Source organism: Lycium ferocissimum, chromosome 9, assembly GCF_029784015.1.
Source record: "Lycium ferocissimum isolate CSIRO_LF1 chromosome 9, AGI_CSIRO_Lferr_CH_V1, whole genome shotgun sequence".
Lineage (NCBI taxonomy): Eukaryota > Viridiplantae > Streptophyta > Magnoliopsida > Solanales > Solanaceae > Lycium > Lycium ferocissimum.
In genome coordinates, this window is record NC_081350.1 from 38191990 (window position 1) to 38210449 (window position 18460).

At 36.2% G+C, this 18460-nt stretch overlaps 3 protein-coding genes across 6 annotated transcripts; 1 reads left to right on the plus strand and 2 right to left on the minus strand.

Annotated features, from left to right (window-relative positions):
• Positions 1-340: 340 nt before the first annotated feature.
• On the minus strand, positions 341-1094 carry LOC132069486 (uncharacterized). Its single transcript, XM_059462829.1, has one exon. The coding sequence runs from the start codon at positions 1040-1042 to the stop codon at positions 695-697; it is 348 nt and encodes a 115-aa protein (XP_059318812.1). The 5' UTR covers positions 1043-1094; the 3' UTR covers positions 341-694.
• Positions 1095-1766: 672 nt separating this feature from the next.
• Positions 1767-5577, plus strand: LOC132030622 (receptor-like kinase LIP1). 2 transcript variants are annotated; one of them, XM_059420328.1, is made up of 3 exons: positions 1767-2434; positions 2538-5053; positions 5150-5577. In XM_059420328.1, exons 2-3 carry the CDS (start codon positions 2542-2544, stop codon positions 5428-5430), a joined length of 2793 nt encoding a protein of 930 aa, XP_059276311.1. In that variant the 5' UTR covers positions 1767-2434; positions 2538-2541; the 3' UTR covers positions 5431-5577. The 2 variants fall into 2 exon arrangements, with proteins under 2 accessions (XP_059276311.1, XP_059276310.1); XM_059420327.1 differs by having other exon boundaries at positions 2541-5053.
• Positions 5578-5825: 248 nt separating this feature from the next.
• On the minus strand, positions 5826-18030 carry LOC132030620 (protein SPA1-RELATED 2). 3 transcript variants are annotated; one of them, XM_059420324.1, is made up of 8 exons: positions 17864-18030; positions 13365-14887; positions 12500-12657; positions 9953-10781; positions 8992-9138; positions 7951-8268; positions 7750-7809; positions 5826-6653 (listed from the first exon to the last, which is right to left on the minus strand). In XM_059420324.1, exons 2-8 carry the CDS (start codon positions 14844-14846, stop codon positions 6462-6464), a joined length of 3186 nt encoding a protein of 1061 aa, XP_059276307.1. In that variant the 5' UTR covers positions 14847-14887; positions 17864-18030; the 3' UTR covers positions 5826-6461. The 3 variants fall into 3 exon arrangements, with proteins under 3 accessions (XP_059276307.1, XP_059276308.1, XP_059276309.1); XM_059420326.1 differs by lacking the exon at positions 5826-6653 and adding an exon at positions 6690-7679; XM_059420325.1 differs by lacking the exon at positions 8992-9138.
• Between the last annotated feature and the right edge of the window lie 430 nt (positions 18031-18460).

The following is an 18460-nucleotide window of genomic DNA, read 5'->3' on the forward strand; positions in this document are numbered from 1 at the left end:
GTCAAAAAGACCCTAGAACATAGTTATAAGCTTTTCTTATATTGGTTCTTGGTTTACACACTCTCTTAAATAGGGTCAGAGCTAGTGTATACTTTACGGGTTTGGTCGAACCCAGTAGTTTTAGTGCAAACTCTATATTTGTTTTAAGAGGTCACTTAAATATGTACATTAATAATTTAGAACTCAATACGTAAAAGATTAGAATCCCGAACCCATAAACATCTTAAGATGAACTCTATATATATGATGTCAACTAGAAATCCTTCCATGCCGTGAGTACTTCAGGACTTACATCAATAGAGGATATGGGGTAAACATCTATAGATAGTACCCATAGACATTGAGAATTCTAAAATTTATTCAAATTATAACAGCAGCTGATTGAGCTCACAAGATTAGTACATCATACATAAACTACCATACTGGTAGCTAGCTAGTAAATTAAAGCAACCTTCTAAAAGGGATAAAAATATTTACAGAGGAAATTAAAATAAAACCACTACTAAGGTTCCTATAGGATGCATGCATGACATGACATGACATCAAATTATTTCAATACTAAAACCATGACTATGATCATAGATCGAGATTACAATTTCTAGTCGAATTCATGATTTAAATTTAGGGGATTCGATCAGTTGAACCAGCAGAACTCGTCCTAGATCAGCATCTATGACTAGCGCTCCTGGATCATTCAAGTGTTTTGGCTAGGCCAAAGGAAAGCTCCCATAGCAAACTTCCTCTTGTGATTGACATCCCCGATCACGGGCAGTCCATACTGTTTGAGAAGGCAATCGAGTTTCTCCACCGGCATCGTCTCATAATCGGATTTCTTGTACCTCGGATAGTGCAAAGGCATCTGAAAATTACAACTAGTACTACTAGAAATATGACTAGTAGTAAAAGTACTAGTGAAACATTTAGGATTTTCGATTTTGGTTGTGTTGTACACTTGTAGTTGAGGTTGGTTTTTGTTTTGCTCCAAAGCAAACATGGTTGTAGTATATGGAGAGTTATAAGGGCAAGCAGCACTTCCACTCATTCTTGTATGTTCTCTGTATTTTGGTTTCCTCTAATTTCCTCAACTTCACAACATATATTGTGTCCTTTTATAGCCAAATATCGTGACTGATACGGTTGGAAATTAAATCTCCATGCTGTATTAAATGAATGTTCTATGAGCTACTTTATTAATGACGGAGAGCTCTTTTTTTTAAAGTCCAATTGCTAACGTTATATTAATTATTTGTTATGCAAGAGAGTAGTATCTAGAGTCTAGTCTTGGGTCTTTTGTCTTGAGGATAGAGTCATTTGTGATAGAAAATGTTTTACCTCCAAAGTGAGACTTTCCAACTCAAATCTGAGTCAGACCCAAAAAGGGTTATTTAATATCAGAGAATACATAATAGATAACGTAATAGGATCAAGTAACTATATAATGCTTGTCGGTCATCATTGCATACTACCTGATTAATTAGGATAAGAGTGTGTTTCAGTTTTTTTTTTTTTTTTGGATATAATTCCACAAATGGTCATTCAACTATTGTTTATTTCGCCAAAGTTACAAAACTATCTTTTATAAAATAAATATCTATTCAACTTTACTCAGATATCACATAAGAGTGACCATATATGAAATCTTACCTTTTGGCCTTAGTGTAATCTTACATGATCAACAAAGAAGATGCTCCATCAAGTATGATTATCATCTCATGTATATAGCAAAAGTTTAGAGTGATCTCAATTCTTTTTTACTTTTCTTGCCAAACTAGATTATATCTTTAAAATAAAAACTAAAAAAACTTTTGTTTATGGATAACTTTGACTTAATTTTAGTTAAAACTTCCTGTGGATTGTTTTTAATCGCAAAAAATCAGAAAGACAGCTGAAATTGCGGGAAATTATTTAAATCAGTCCCAAAAGAAACGGAATTGTGTCAACGGCCGTTTTCAACTCTGAAATTCAAAAGAAGCAGCCTTTCCATTTTCTTGATCAGGTTGGCTGGAAAAATGTAAAAAAGAACCAACAATATTCTAAAAAATGTATGTAAAGGGTAGCAGAAAATTTTAACTTTGAGAAATGCAAATCACTTGGTTCTCTATTTTTATTTTTCAGCCTTGGTAATTTAATGTTACCATAGTTTTGATCACTTTCTGGATTGGTTGCCCTTAAAATTCCATCAGCATTTTGGCCTGTTTCCTTAATTCTACATTGTTAATAGTTTGATCATATCCAACTCTTCAGAGAAATTTGGATATATATATTTTTTATGAAGATTTTTTCCACAAAGGTGGTTTCTTGATCAAGATTATAAAATGGGTTGGTGGGTTGGTGCTGAATTTCTATTGGATTCATCAGAGTCTAATTGAATTCAGCATTTTCCCTCGTGACTGACTCAACAATTTTGCCAATTTTAAAGGCCTTTTTGTGTTAGGTATGTGTTTACTACTAATGTTTGCTAATTTTTAAGTATTATTTAATTTTTTCTTCTATTCTAGGCCATGTTGTGTTGAGAATTTTTTTCTGTACTCTTAAAGCAGAATGGATCAATTCAGGCAGATTGGTGAGGTAGTTGGGAGCTTAAAGGCTCTAATGGTATTGAAACATGACATTCAAATAAACCAGAAGCAATGTTGTCTTCTATTTGACATGTATGTACAGGCCTTCGACACGATTTCCGAGGGGATCAAGCATAATTTAAGGTTAAATGAGAGAAATAACAAGTGGCAAGCACTTGCATATCCAATGAGAGAGCTTCATAGGATCTTTAAAGAAGGTGAAATGTACATAAAAAGTTGTATGGATGTGAAAGATTTGTGGGGTAAAGCCATAAGTTTACATCTCAATAAAGATTGTGTTGAGTTTCATGTTCATAATTTACTATGTTGTTTCCCTGTTGTGATTGAGGCTATTGAGACAGCTGCAGAAATCTCAGGATTCGACGAGGAAGATATGCAGAAACGGAGAACAGCACTAGCGAAAAAATACGAGGGAGAAGTAATGTGTGATCCAAGATTTTTTCAGTGGATGTTTGGGAAACAATATTTAGTCACTAGAGAGATATGTAGTGAATTGGAGAGTTGTTGGAAAGAAGATAAATGGTATCTTCTTGAAATGATAAGGCAAAATTTGGCGATAAAAGAGCATAGGCTAGCTGAGATATTGCTCAAGAAACTAAATGGATCAGAAGAATTCAAGCAAATAATGCTCTTGCCTAGTTTAATCTTGGTTGGAGCGAGCGATTATCATGTCAAGAGACGTTTAGGATCTCGTGGAGGACATGTTAAGGAGATAAATTGGTTAGGAGAAAGTTTCGCGTTAAGGAACTTCTTTGGTGAGCTAAATGAACCGTTACTTGATGAACTCTTTTTATTGTTTTCGCTGTCTCACCCGAACGTTTTACAATATCATTGTGGTTTTTACGATGAAGAAAGGAAAGAAGGGTACCTTGTTATGGAGCTAATGAATAAAAGTTTAGCGGCTTACATAAAAGAACATTCGAGTCAGAGGAAGAAAGGACCGTTTTCTGTCCAAGTAGCGGTTGATATTATGCTTCAAATTGCTCGAGGGATGGAGTATTTGCACTCGAAAAAGATCTATCACGGAGAGTTGAATCCATCTAACGTGCTTCTTAAACCAAGAAATTCCTCCGCGGAGAGTAGTTATTTTCATGCGAAGGTTAAAGGAACTGGTTCAACATCTATTAACAGTAATCACAATGCTGATGAGTCTTTTATATGGTATGCACCAGAAGTTCTTACTGAAAAGGAAAAACCGGAAAGTATATGTGCCCACAAGTACACAGAGAAAGCTGATGTTTATAGTTATGGAATGATATGTTTTCAACTTTTAACGGGGAAAGCTCCGTTTGATGAACATCTCCAAGGGGAGAAAATGGCGCGAAATATTAGAACAGGGGAGAGGCCTCTTTTCCCATATCCTTCACCTAAATATCTTGCGAACTTGACAAGAAAATGCTGGCAAACGAATCCAAATCTTCGTCCAAGTTTCTCTTCTTTGTGTAGGATTTTGCATTATATCAAGAAAATACTTGTTATAAATCCGGAACATGGACAACCTGAATGTCCTCCTCCACTCGTAGATTATTGTGAAATCGAGGCTGGCTACTCGAAGAAATTTTCAGGAGAGGATAGTAGTGGTTTGGCCCCGGTATCACAAATTCCTTTCCAGATGTTTGCTTACAGACTTGTTGAGAATGAAAAAATTTCGGGGAACTCGAAAGACAAGCATTGGGATTCATCACATTATGGTTTTTCGGGATCAATGCAGAGCGATGATGAGCGTATGGCTGCAATAGATGATCTTTTCTTCGATCCTAGTGATCGAAGGTCTGTTTGTTCAGAGATAATAGAGAGGAAAGATTCAAGATTCTGGGATCAGAGGTCAGCTATATCTGAGACACCACTTAGAAAAGATTTTTCATTCGATCAAATGTCAGTTGGTTCTGAGAGTCCAAAAGAGAAATTTTCAGCAGCAAATGAAAAGACAATTTATGCTGATATTCCAGAAAGTAAAATAATACTGACACCAGGGAAGACCTTTTCATCAATAAGAAAGAACCAAAAGTTGAAATTTTTGGAAAACCAGGAGAACGTAACAATGTCTCCGAAAACAGATGACAAAAAACCTTCATCGAGTGTAGAAGCTGAGAAGAAAATGGCGTCTCCTGGGAATTCAGACGAAAAAAATTCATCAGGTGATCAGATGTTAGTAAGTTCTGCAACTTTAGAGGAGAAAAACTCATCTGATAACCAAAAACTTAAAGATTCTGAAAGTCCAGAAAAGAAGCAATCATCAACTTCCAATGTCAAGTCCATTCGTGGTGATTCTACGCAAAGGAAAGCTCTGTCAAGAAGAACAAAATCCAAGAATCCGGATAAGAAAGTTCTATCGAGCCCCGAAGCCACTGAAAACTCGATATCATCTGAGAATCCTGAGATAACTGCATCAAAACCAAGCAATTCAAAGGTATCGGTAAAGAGAACTCCATTACACAAAAAACTACAGGACAAAGAGAGTAGTACAACACCAGGTTAGCTATTCCTACTTTGTCAACTTGCATGTTTTCTTTAGGGGGATATTTAGTTTTGACTGTTTAATATAAAGATAAACTGAATCTTTTTTGCAGAGAAACTGACAGACCCATCGCCAAGATCTTCACCAGCTAGAGTTAAGAGAGTACAGTCATCAACAATGTCATCTCCAACACGAACACCAAAACCTTTTACAGTTCCAAGATCACCTGCAATCACCTCAAATGGAAATCTATATCAGTCCCCGAGTGCATCGCCATTAAATCCATGTGCTCGCTGTGCTAACCGAGATGTCTACTTGCCCTCGGGTATGAGCCCACATAGACCAAGGAAACCGCATAGCATTAGCAATAGCCAATGTGTGCACAACAGTTAAAAATGTTCATGCGGTTTTCAATTTTCGAATAAACTTTGCAGCTCAAATATTTTGAAGCAAAGGATGGTTAAAGTTTGTATATTACGCTTATACGTTAAGCTTTTTTACTTGTTGGAGATAAATTATTTATCTTTTTGGAGGTCTGTACTCTCTGGATTTCACAGGTTTTGAATGCTGTTCAGCCATTCAAAACTGCTAAAGTTCAGGAAGAAAATCTGCAATTCACATTTCCGAATCACATTTTAGAGAAGTTGATTCACATGAAATTGGTTTAAAGCAGTTTCAACCTCTGCATATTTTAATGAAAATTATCACTTCGGATTTCTCTATTTTATGTTATTAGATAATGGAGAAAGAACATAACAAACTTTTGTCATTTGTGCCCAAAATGGCACAAAAGAAATGGCAAAGCACTAAAATTCAATCGACAGTTCAATGTACAAATTCTCTATATATTGCTATGTAAAGGGTAAGGGAATTATGACATGTACAACAACTCATCATCAGCTATATTGCTTCCTAAGACATGCTTTTACAAATGGCAGTATCTAACTAGATGTACAAATGAATATCACACACACCAACAAAATTTCATATGATGAAATTCACTCAGCTACACCGTCAGCCTTCTAAAATTGGAGGACATCACGACTGTGCTAGCATCCGTTTTGAGGGATTATTCAGGCAATTATGACACAGAAATGGCTCTTCTTCACAAATCTGGTCCAATAATAGCTGTATTGCATCTTCAGGAAGGTTAAATTATGTTGGGTCCAGTTTCAAAAAGAAAGACTCCCTCCGCCATACTGCTGGTTTCTGTTAAGCTTCCTATAAACTTTTTGAACCAAACAACCCACAATTGTCAAGACAAGTATTAGACATGGTTCCCTTCTCAGAGTTCAACCTTAAACTTCAAGAGAAGATATCCCAGAAATTACCAAATAATCATACAGCTGCATTCCAACACGATCCATTCAAAGATTCCCAGGAAACTTTAGGAGGAAGGATGCAATTCTTCAGCTGGTCAACGTCTAAACCATCTCAAGTAGTTTTATGCAGCCACTGGAATTGGCAGCAAGAACAGTGTTTGACTTTTGTCTCCAGCAAACGCTTGAAACAAATTGTCCATTGTCGTCATCAGTCTCTTTACCAGAGATTGGATCAATAGAGCCAAATTGGTGAGAAGTAATAGGCATAGGCAGAGATTTGTAATAAGTAAAGACCTGCAGGGAAGAGATAAGCACATTAATAAGAAGTCTTCTCTGTTTTCTGTATGTTTATCCATTTCACTTTGTTTGGATGTCAAAGAAGTTGTCGGAAAATTAATATCTTGAAAGAATTTTGTCACTATTTTCCTTTCACTCCTGCTTTGATTTTACTTCTTTTGAGCCGAGGGTCTATCGGAAACAGCCTCTCTGCCACAAAGGTAGGGGTAAGGTCTGCGGACATCCTACCCTCCCCAAACCCCACTTGTGGGATTACACTGGGTATGCTGTTGTTGTTGAAAGAACTACAGCAAAGCAGAAGTAACGGGAAAAAATATAATTTTCTGCATGCATGTTTGACAGTTCAAGTTGTGTACACGTTTGGCAAGACATAATTTGGAGGAATTTTTTGAAGTGTTCAACTGCTTTCTGCACTTTCTTCAGATGGACGAAAATGCAAGAACGTTAATTTCCAACACTTTCTTTTTCCTTTCTTAGCAACCAAAGGCAGCTTTGGGACAAGGAAATGTCGAGGAAATCTAGTCTACCACGACAATTAGTCATAATATAACAAGATGGTGCAATAGATATGAACAAATATATCATGTCGATTGCTCAACCTTACACTGACTATCTTACGTGGAGCTGAATTAGGATTTTTCGGGGTAAAATATGATACATACAGACTGTAGTACTATTCGCAAATTCTGTGTTCTCAGCATGAAGGTCCATTGCTTAAAAACTACATATAAGAATCTCTTTCACATATGGCTCCTTTAACTCAATGCAGAAGGTGAGTTAAATAACTTCTCTTTTCTAAAGCGAAAAATGGTTGCCAATGACGAAAATTCTAGCAGATGTGTTTCTTCTGCAAGGACACAGAAGAAGACTAAGACCTCAGTTTTACGGTACTTTGCAAGGAAACTAAAATGTAGGACAGCCAGTAAGTTGATCAAACAAATCAACACTATCAATGTCAACTGTATGCAACTGTAGTAAGGATCAACCTTTACACCTCAACCTTCCTTTCCTATTAGGTCCTATCTGCAGTCATAGCAATAGAAGAGATTCATGTGGCAGTATTCCTCATTAAAACGGGGAGCAGGGAACCTACCTCATTTGTTTCTGACCCGCAGGTTATGTATCCATTGTTCACAGATAATCCCACAAAATTCTGAGAATAAAAAGACAAGGCGTCAGTTCATACAGCAATATTGCATTGACAGAAAAGATATTAGGATTAAGTAGGCAATTCAAAATTTTGGACCTCATAGATATACAAACAAAAATGACTGATATTCTATTAATAGCCAACCTTCTCGTTGGTGTGCCCTTTCAGGGTTAAGACACAAGAATCGGCCGAATAGCCACTTGAGTTGGTTTTATTGAGATCCCATATCTTCAGACTGTTGTCAGTGGATGCAGAAATGAGCGTTTCAGCATCCAAAAATTTTGCATAACTAACAGCTTTCTCATGGCCAGCTAATATACACCAAGGAACTGAGGTATTACGAAGATCATAGCAGTAAGTCTTGTAATCAGCAGAGCTATAAGCCAGAAAATGACTGGAGTCAGGGGAAAACTGAACACAGCAAACATTTGCTTTATTTCTGATCGTGCACACACTGTTCTTCTGCACAAAAGGAAAATTTGATACAATTAACATTATGAAATAGAAGAAAATGAGATAATATCACATATGAGAAAAAAGTGGATATCTTTTTTTCTGTACCTTCATGAATATTTTGTTGAAGTTCAGTTTTTCACTGAGTAGTAATATGATTAAGTGGACTATGTATTAAGTGGACTATGTACAGGTGAGTTTCCTTTCTCCATGTTTTACAGAGATAATTTATGTATCTCTATTTCCTTATCTTTAGCGCCACTGCACCCAAAAGGGACAAGCAAGCCATGTCTAATTCTCATTTTATGGACAAGTAGAACATTCACATTCCTTGTCATATTCATCTTTTCTAATTAAGGGGAATATACGGTAGAAGTGAGAGAAGAGGTAATGAAGTCAAACAAAGATGGCTCGCATTGTTAATTAGACCAAGACATCTATTGCAAGTTCCTTTGCAGGTTCAATGGTACATGGATGAGAATCAATTTTCAACTTTCCAGCAATAAGATGGAGGTTAAATTAATGTGCTGACGGTTCACAAACATTATATCAAATAAAACCAAGATTTTTTTTAAAGCTCTATTTCCTTGCATTTCTCTGTAAACTGAACTTCAAACTATGACCTTTTCCTTTTTTTTCCCAGAGCAAGGAGATTTGTGTTGGAGGGAGGGTGGGGTTCTCAATTATAACATGGAGGTACAATGTAGAACAGCATGAAAGAGGGAAGCATGCCTCGTTGATGCTCCAAAGTTTCACCAAATGATCGTCACTTCCACTGACTAACTTTGTGGGATCCACGCGAGAAAAATCTACAGACCATGCCCTTTCATTATGCTCAGTCAAATGCGAAAAAGCTTGACCGGTAGACACATCCCATAACTGAAACCATTGACAATGTCACAAGATATTCAGATATGGTAGTGAACTTAACAACAGCATTTACAGGTGAGAGTTATGAGCGGCAAAACATGACGAGAAAATTAAGAAGTATGTGTAAAACATAATAGTCATACAAGGTGGGTGAATAAACAGCACAATCGTTAAAACCAAACAAAGACCAACAAATCAAATTGGGTGAGAAAGAGAACAGACTGGCAGAGACAGAGAGTCTAGAAATTCACATGTTTTTTTTTTTTTGAAACTGAGATAATCACATGTTATTTAAGTAGCTTAAATAACTATATCGAAGGCAAACTGGTAGATATGCAAAAAGAAGATGAGGTAGTTGTTATCATACAAGGATCACAGCCAACCCTCTCTCAATTGAAAGTGCTCCAAATCCAAATATATTTCTAGTGGATGGATCAATTTATCCTCTGCAACAAGCGTACAATATTCACAGAGTAAAAGTATCGCCGGAACATGTTTACATGCTTCTGTATTGCTAGAAAAAAGGATGGAAAAAAAAAAAAATGTAAGTTGCCTTGACATAGAGCGCAACAGATAAATCCAAGCTCTATCATGCTACAGCGCAACTCACTCCTTAAGTGAAAGATGTGCAATGAACATAAGACTCCATAAATGAGTCCATGAAAATTGAGCACGGAGCGTTCTGAAGAAAATTGCCTTCTGACTATAGATCACATATATAGTCATCATAAGCAATAAATATGAGCATGGGACAAGTTCAACATACACACAAGGCAATACTCTACCAATGCACTGGCAGAAAACTAAAACCAAATACACACACCTTAACCGCACCATCATAGTCAGTGGCAGCTAGATAGTTCCTGATATAGTTGTTCCAGCAAATACAGCTGAGCTTAGATTTGTTTGGCATCTCGATAATTGGGTAATGAATGTCAACAGAATCATTAAAGAGGGCCTGATACTCAAATACTTTAATTTTCTTCGACACCCCGCCAGCAGCTAAATATTCCTCATCCCTGTCAAAGCTTAGAGAACAAATGACATTTGCAGAATTATTCAGATCTGCATTTCTTAACATTCCCCTTACTCTGAACTTGCTATACCGACCATACTTGCATAAGCCATCAAAAAATTCCCCAACCCGATCTGTGGGTCTATACTTCTCTTTATCGTTTCCTGTCAAGACAAAGTTCTCCTGATTGTTAAAAATTTCTTCAGTTCTACGGACCATGGCAACATCATCAGAAGGCTGAATATTGGATCTCATGGAGAAGTAAGCACTCTCAAGCTGCCTGATATTCTTGATCAATCTAGTTTCATTCTCACATATAGGCGGAAGCTTCGGATACACATCTGAACTTGATGCTCCTTTCTGAATAAACCTGTTCTCCCATGAAACAAGAGATTCCTGGTGTGAAGACGGAAAAGAGGCTTTGCTTCTTTGCCGCCTCTGAACCTCTTGGACATCTGCTTCTATACATTTGAGTTCTTCCACTAACTTCGTCACATTTTTTTGCTTTAGATCTTTCAGTGACATGAGGAAGTCCAATAATAACTCCGACTCAGATTCCTCTTCGTGAATAGATGACAGTGATATATCTCCAGGTAACTCTTTAATCCCAGCAATAACTTCAGACTGTAAGATTTCCCTGCTTTATACCAGTAATGAGATAACTGAAATACTGCAAAAATACTAATGAAAAGGGAAGACTGAAAAAGAAACTGAGGTTTCAATACACCCATAACTATACATTAACAAGTCACATTTAGAAATCACAATTTTTTATCAGCACTACAACAAAACTCCTAAAATTAGAGTGTATACGTACACAGGTCAAGAAAAGCCAGTAATCATTAGCTTGCAGTTAATTTCTCCTCTTTTTAGTGTGTTTGGTTTGAGAGTCCCAGCATGTCCAAGGAAAGAAAGACCGTCCGAATTAACATCCTCCACGATTATGAACTTTAATGCAATGAATAACTATATGCAGTATAATAAATGACTGGAAGGATGTAACAGCTACCATTTAATCTTATAGTACATATGAACATACTTCAGTAATTCTGGTTCTGTTGTTAATTGTCATTTATTCATTTTTACTTCAGTGAGGATAACTCCTCCCCTCCCATGGGTTCTCCAATCAACTACGTAAGCCGTAGTGCGCTAGCGCGCGTACTCTTCCTCTATGAGCGAGACTCCATCCAAATCTGCCACTCCTCGGGCGAGGCCTTCTGTTCTATGAACACCCCACCACTGAATGATTCACTTTCAAGTTCTCGCCTCCGACCCGGGAGAACACAGGGTCAAGCCAAGCCCTGACCCCCTTAAACCCTTCATAAAAATTGGTTTGGAACCTAAAAGGAATACAACTAAAAGGGGGGAAAAGAGAGATTAGTACAACATTTTTCAAGCAAGACCTAAAGTTAATACTCTCTCCCTACAGCTTGTAAAATTCATCTTATTGAACATTACCCTTGTAGTTCTGCATGCAAAGATCAGACCTAAAGTTCCAATACTAATCTCTTCATAGAATAATTCTCTTCTTTTTTTCTTTTAATAACTATCACCCGAAGAGCAAATTCTAAAATCAAAAGACTGTCTGAGAAAGATATCACTTAATCTATGGTCAAGCAGTCAACTAGAAACGGATTTCTGAAAGAAAAAAATGATATTCTAGCCTCATCTGTTTTGTTTATGAAGAATGTGACTAACTAGCAGTCCAGCACTCCAGGGAAAGAAAAGAACATTGAATGGAACACAAGGCGTAATCTGCTGACGAACATTGTTCTCAAAACTATGTTTAAAGATGCTGGACAAGTTATATTCTATCAGTGAAACTCGACTAGAGCAATCTCTACATAACGAGGCAGATATATAGTCATGTGAGTAAAGTCGGTTTTCTAGTTTCAGTACCTCCAGAAGTGAAAGACTAAACACCTTATAAAAAAGCTAAAAACAACCTGGAGCTCTTGTAAATGGCTGCACTTCCCTTGGGTGTCATTTCTAATAAAAGTACATCTACATTCAGAGGGGAGAAAAAACTAACATACCAATTAGCATGGATAATACATTAGGGTGTGACGTTTAAACTATAATCATGAACAACATCATAGTTCGGAAGCCCTAGCTCAATCATAACCTTTTTTTTTTTTTTGGGGGGTTCTCCTTAAGGTCATTTCTGGCATCACAATTGATAACCTTAAAGGTATCCCCAATCTAAAAGCTCTGTTAATCACCAATAGTATCTCAACTACTAAACGAGTTCAGTAACTGAAAACTTTTTAGTTCAAGCTCTTTCCGTAGGCATTCACACAGTATTTTCAGTTACGGAGCCAAGAGAAACAAACAGAACCAGAAAATTTTGACCACCTTGTTGATGGACGTGCTGAAGGTTCTGGATGAAGCAGCCAAAGACAAAATCCAGCTTCTTTGGGATGCTCTGATAGGAAACAAGAGGGAAGAATCCTATGGCGAAGATCCAGCATTGCAGCAGCATGAGACCTTTCACAGTCAAATGAGCTAAGCAACTGAAAGAAAAGCAAAACCTATATTAGTCATGAAAATACAGTATCAACTTAGTGTTCCACTTAAAAGGTAGAGAGAAGTAATTTGTTTGCTTACTGAACAATAACTAAGGCCAAATATGTTTTTTTTTGTAAGGCAAGTAATTTTATTAATGTGGGACAACTCAACGATACAAGCGGTATACCAAAAGGTAGAGAACCTACCCAGAACCAAGGGCATATCTGCATTGTAGATACATATTCTGCTCAAAGAATGATTGTAAACTTATCTTAGAGGAAGTAAGATAAACCCTAGACCTTGTTACAGAAATTATAAGACAAATTTCAGATTCTTATAAATCCTAGCTAATGAAACTTATATATTGTCCACCTTATCCACTACTTAAGCTAGAAATAAACTATACCTTGTCCACTGATTAAGCTAGAAATAAACTATCTACCTCAGTCAAGACTTAACATCGCATGACCAACATTGTACTCCTGTCTAACTTTCCACACATTTATCACACAAGTTGGGACCTCTAACATAATGACAACAGAATAGTGAAAAAACAACTCTAGAAGAGGTGTAAATCAAGAATGAATTTCATTGTGATTAGAGTGCTAAGACTCGAGCCAAACTGTTGAACTTCCTACAGAAATGAGACTAGAAAGAACAGATTATGAGACCAGAAAAAGAATAGATTATGATTAGACGTTTATTTTCAAACCTCAAAGAGAAGAACCCCTAGGCAGTAGATGTTTGATGAAAATGTGCAGCCACCTTCACTGAACTGCTCAGGACTGGTGTACCACTTCTCCTCCAGCTTAAGGCTCGTGGAAGTCAGCAATGGTTTTGACATAATGGATAGCTGGGGCTTTCTAAATTTGCTCGGGGCGTTCGGTTCTGTCTTGAGGCAATCCTTTTCATTTGAATCATCTCCATACCCTTGTGCAGCATTTAATTTAGTGTTTGTGCAAGCAGATTTATGGCCTGAGTTGAAGGGGTATTGAGGCCACTTCCTCTTCAGGTGCGTGTCTTCACTAAGTTTTTGCTTCTTTACACAAGGATCGATCAAGGAAGAAATGGTTTTCCCGGCTGAACTTCTCTCTTTCTGATTATGCTCTGACTGGGAAACACCTTCAGTCAACTGAGTGCGTACAGATGCTCCAATATATACAACTTGGTTTGAGTGCAATAATTTAAAGCAAGATGGACGCAAGTCTTGTACGATAATTCCTTGAGAGTGAGCAAAATCCACCAAAGCCACAACTTGTTTGAAGATATACAAGCCTTCATCTTTGTTCAATTTATATACCCCAGCTTTCAGCCGTTCTCTTAAACCGATTCCATCTTGATAGCCATTGGGATTAACACTGCAGCCCATTTCAGCGATACCTTGAAAAGGTGACACAAATGCATCCACAGTTGCAATGGTGGAAGAAGCATTAGGACGCTGCCGATGAATCTGGCCTTGAGACTCACTAGCAGATATTCGGGGTAACTGTGTTTTGCATATGACTCCTTTGCCTTTCAATGTGCTTTTCACAATATACTCAGAAAATCCTGACTTGGATAAAATCTTGGTCCGGATACCCTCGGAAGAGGGTAATACACTATTCGAAACAGCTTTATCACCATTATTCTGCAAATTTTCACCGTCTAGATTATGACTTTCATTTAATGTTTTCTGATTCTGATTCTGATTCAGAAGTCCGGTAAACAATGTATCTCCCTCTTCCTCCCAGAGACCTGATGATGTCCTACACCTGTCTCTATAGGCAGCTTCCCCATGTGAGCTTGCGCATGCAGATCCACCTGCTAGCTGATAAAACCACTGGTTTGGCCTAATCTGCATTGGTTCCTTATTACCCAAGGTACCAACTACAGCCAAGTTTTTCCCATTGTAGTTTCTCAGCGTCAATTCTTCAACCATGACTCCAGTATCATTCATACAATGGGGACTAGCACTTGCATGTTCTGAAGATCCAATCCTGTCCAGATTCTTTCCGTCGAGAGTATCTGTAAACAAATTGGGAGTACTTTGGTAGTGATCACCCTCACCAAGTGTGACCACTTCATGTGATTGTAGCATATTGGAGTTCCCAGACCTCAAAGTATAGTCACTCTCCTTACCTCGAAGTTGTCTAACATCAATGGCATCCAGTCCATTCACCTCATCACCAATAGCTTCATCAATAGCTTCATCCATAATGTCAATATGTTCTTTTTTAATCAAATGTTTCAATAACACTGCAAATCAAACCTTGTCAAGGAACGGAAAAACTTATAGATCATATAATAAACTAGCGAATTAAAGATAACTTAAGACAAAAGGTAAAACTAATGCATTGTGATTGAACAACCCTGCAAAAATATTTTCCTTTTTCTATTGCTTGTCAAAAAGTGATTAAACGAATGCTGTTATAGTTAGTTCAAAATGGCAAGGAACTTTCAGAAATGCTGCTTTTAAAGGGAAAATATAGGAGGAAACACTAGCAGAAAATGCTACCAGAAAACCTACACCCCTGCCAGAACCCATCATCTGGCTTCCCCACTAAACTGCAGAGCATTAAAACAATCACCTGACCAGTGGCACTACATCAGATCAATTTTTGGTCAAACTACTGATCATGAGACTATATGTGCATGACCAGATATCTTCCCCTAAGAAACATCATCTAATACACCAAATAGACCGCCTTGAAATGATGCATTATTGCCATTTCATCAAAATTTGAAGCATGTGCTGATAGTCATGCAATTAAATGAGCACATATATGACAGATACTTGAAGGGTGACTTTCAAAGTGGGAACCCAAAGAAAAACCATTTTTGGCATATTTCTCCAAGAATCTGAAACAAATCTTACTGTCTGGCAAGATTGTTAGCCATGCGCAAGAAAGAGGGATCTCATAGAGTAGGTGAGGCAGATAGAGAAACTAATGAGCCCCAGATAATTCCGTGTCAGAGATGGTGGTTTCTTTGAAGCCAAAGAGCAGTATGTCTATAGACTGACTGAAGCAATAAAAAAAGAAAATGTCTATAGACTGTAGTGTGTTGCCAGTGTAATTGGAATGAAATTGGAGGGCATCGCTGAATCAGGGTATATGCTTTAGCATCATTTGTCTAATGAGGCTTCCACAGTATCTTTTTTTTTTTTTTTTTTGACAAGGTAATAGGTGTCCTTAATTTTTGATAAGGTCTATTATTTTCTTATTCTCCAATGTATTACTACTGTTGTTTCTTTTACTTGAGTTATCTTTACTATTTTGATTGTCGGTACTTTTCTTTTATACAGTATTTTCATCATAAGCTTTTACTATTGTATTTGTCAAACCTTTTTTGAAAACATTTTTCTTGAGCTGACGGTCTATCGGAAACAGCCTCTCTACCTCACACAACGTAGGGGCAAGGTCTGCGCACACTCTACCCTCCCCAGACCCGCCTGTGGCATCTCACTGAGTATGTTGTTGTTGTTATTGTAGTAGTTTCTGACAGGACATATTTCACCACGTTGACAAGACAACCCCATTGGCTATATAAACTTCTGTTTTCTTGCTAATTTTTCTAAAAGCTAGTTCAGAATTTCCAATAACAAGTTACATTTGTATATACCCTTGCCATTGAGCAAACTAACTCCAATGGAAATGTGTGCTCAGGGCATGTACTCTACATCAATATCAAATAAAATCGCGCAGACATTTTAAAACAGCAACATTATTTTCATATTAGCAAGCTTATCCAACGCCTCAACACTCAAATCGCTAAGTAGCTTATTAACAGTGCATCAATCAACTAAGCCATATCCAAATCAGTAGGAGTAGACAATATAAACCTTCTATACCCGGTCCCACTAAACACAAACATTTCATTCATACCGACACTGACAAAAAAAAAAAATTCCTTTTATGGAAAAATTATGTTTGCTAACTAACAAATAATAACAAAACTCAGTTTTTTCCTTTTCTAAAATGCTTTTCCACCGCCGCATAACAACAAAGTACGGGAAGTTCAATTTACAACACGTGCATTTACTTTATTAAAAATAAAATGAAGAAATCGAAGCATAAAACGAACGAATCGATTGAAAGTAGTTCATTGCTAGAGTAGACAATACAAATCCTCTATATTTATATACACAAACAATTCATTCATTCCAGTACTAAAAGACTTTCCTTTTAAGGAAAAAATTAGGTTAGCTAACTAACAACAACTAACAAAACTCAGTTTTTCCCTTTCCTAATTTTTTTTCCCACCGCCACAAAACAATAAAGTACAAACAGTTCAATTCACAACACATGCATTCACTTTATCCAAAAAAAAATGTGGAAAATGAAGAAATTTAAGCGATAAAGCAACGAATCAATTGAGATAATTTACAGTAAAACTTACCAATATAAATCCTTTAAATCTATACATCAATTGAGATAATTTGCAGTAAAACTTACCAATATAAATCCTCTATATCTATATACACAAACAATTCATTCATTCCATTACTAAAAAACTTTCCTTTTAAGGAAAAATTAGGTTAGCTAACTAACAACAAATAACAAAACTTAGTTATTTACTCTAATTTTTCTTTTCCATCTCCACATAACAATAAACTACGAACAGTTCAATTCACAACTCATGCATTCACTTTATTAAGAAACTGCAAAAAATTAAGAAATTGAACAATAAACTACGAACATTAAGCGATTCACTTTATTAAGAAACTGCAAAAAATTAAGAAATTGAAGCGATTAAGCAAGTAAATCAAATGAGATAATTTGCAGTAAAACTTACCAATTTAAATCCTCAATAGACAAACAACTCATTCATTCCAGTTTTAAAAAACTTTCCTTTTAAGGAAAAATTAGGTTAGCTAACTAACAACAAAGAGCAAAATTCAGTTATTTTCTCTAATTTTTCTTTTCACCGCCACAAAATAACAATTAACTACAAACAGTTCAATTCGCAACACATGCATTATTGGAGTAGACAATATAAATCATCTATATCAATATACACAAACAATTAAAAACTTTCCTTTTAAGGAAAGATTAGGTTAGCTAGTTAACAACAAAGAACAAAATCAGTTATATTCTCTAATTTTCTTTTCCACCGCCACAAAATAATAATTAACTACAAACAGTTCAAGCATTCATTTTATAAAAATAAAAACTGTTAAATGAAGAAATAGAAGCGAATAAATCAATTGAGGTAATTAGCAGTAAAACTTACCAATTTTGTACAGCGAAACGGAGAATTTTAGATATGGAAGAGAAATGGTGAATTTTGTGAGCCATGGAAAAAAAGAAAAAAAAGGATTAAAAGAGATTGTTTTTATTAAGATATAGGGGTTTTGTGTGAGAGAGAGAGAGAAGGTAGACTTATCGGACTTACCTTAAATGGAAAAATTATCTACAACATATTATTGGTTCTATTGAATATTTTACTATGATTAATTACTAACCACTAATTAAATGTTGTATATTGTTTTAAAGAGTTATTAGCACTTTTGGTCCTTCAATTATTGGTAAAATTGAATTTTAGATCTTGTGATAAAACTTAACACATTTAACCTTCAATTATTTCTGATATGTTTGTTTGTGAATAATTACAAGTATCCTGAACTATTAACCGTTTCATAATATAATTACCTATGTATTATAGTATTAAGATTGTACTATTACTCCATAATTGAGATAATATAATTATAAGAATAAGCTTAAATGTACTCTTTCCATTTCATGATAAACGGTGTTTTTACCTTTTCATTTGTTGTAAAATAAGTGGTGTTTCACAAATCAAGAAGGCTTCGATTTTTTTCTTTTAATT

Excerpts from the sequence above, each read along its gene's own strand:
- LOC132069486 (XM_059462829.1), bottom strand. The coding sequence starts at position 1,042 with ATGAGTGGAAGTGCTGCTTGCCCTTATAACTCTCCATATACTACAACC.
- LOC132030622 (XM_059420328.1), top strand. The coding sequence starts at position 2,542 with ATGGATCAATTCAGGCAGATTGGTGAGGTAGTTGGGAGCTTAAAGGCT. Across the intron at positions 5,054-5,149 it reads AGAGAGTAGTACAACACCAG|AGAAACTGACAGACCCATCG; the intron begins GTTAGCTATTCC and ends TCTTTTTTGCAG.
- LOC132030620 (XM_059420324.1), bottom strand. The coding sequence starts at position 14,846 with ATGGATGAAGCTATTGATGAAGCTATTGGTGATGAGGTGAATGGACTG. Across the intron at positions 12,658-13,364 it reads TAGGGGTTCTTCTCTTTGAG|TTGCTTAGCTCATTTGACTG; the intron begins GTTTGAAAATAA and ends CTTTTCTTTCAG. Across the intron at positions 9,139-9,952 it reads ACTATGATGGTGCGGTTAAG|TTATGGGATGTGTCTACCGG; the intron begins GTGTGTGTATTT and ends CAATGGTTTCAG.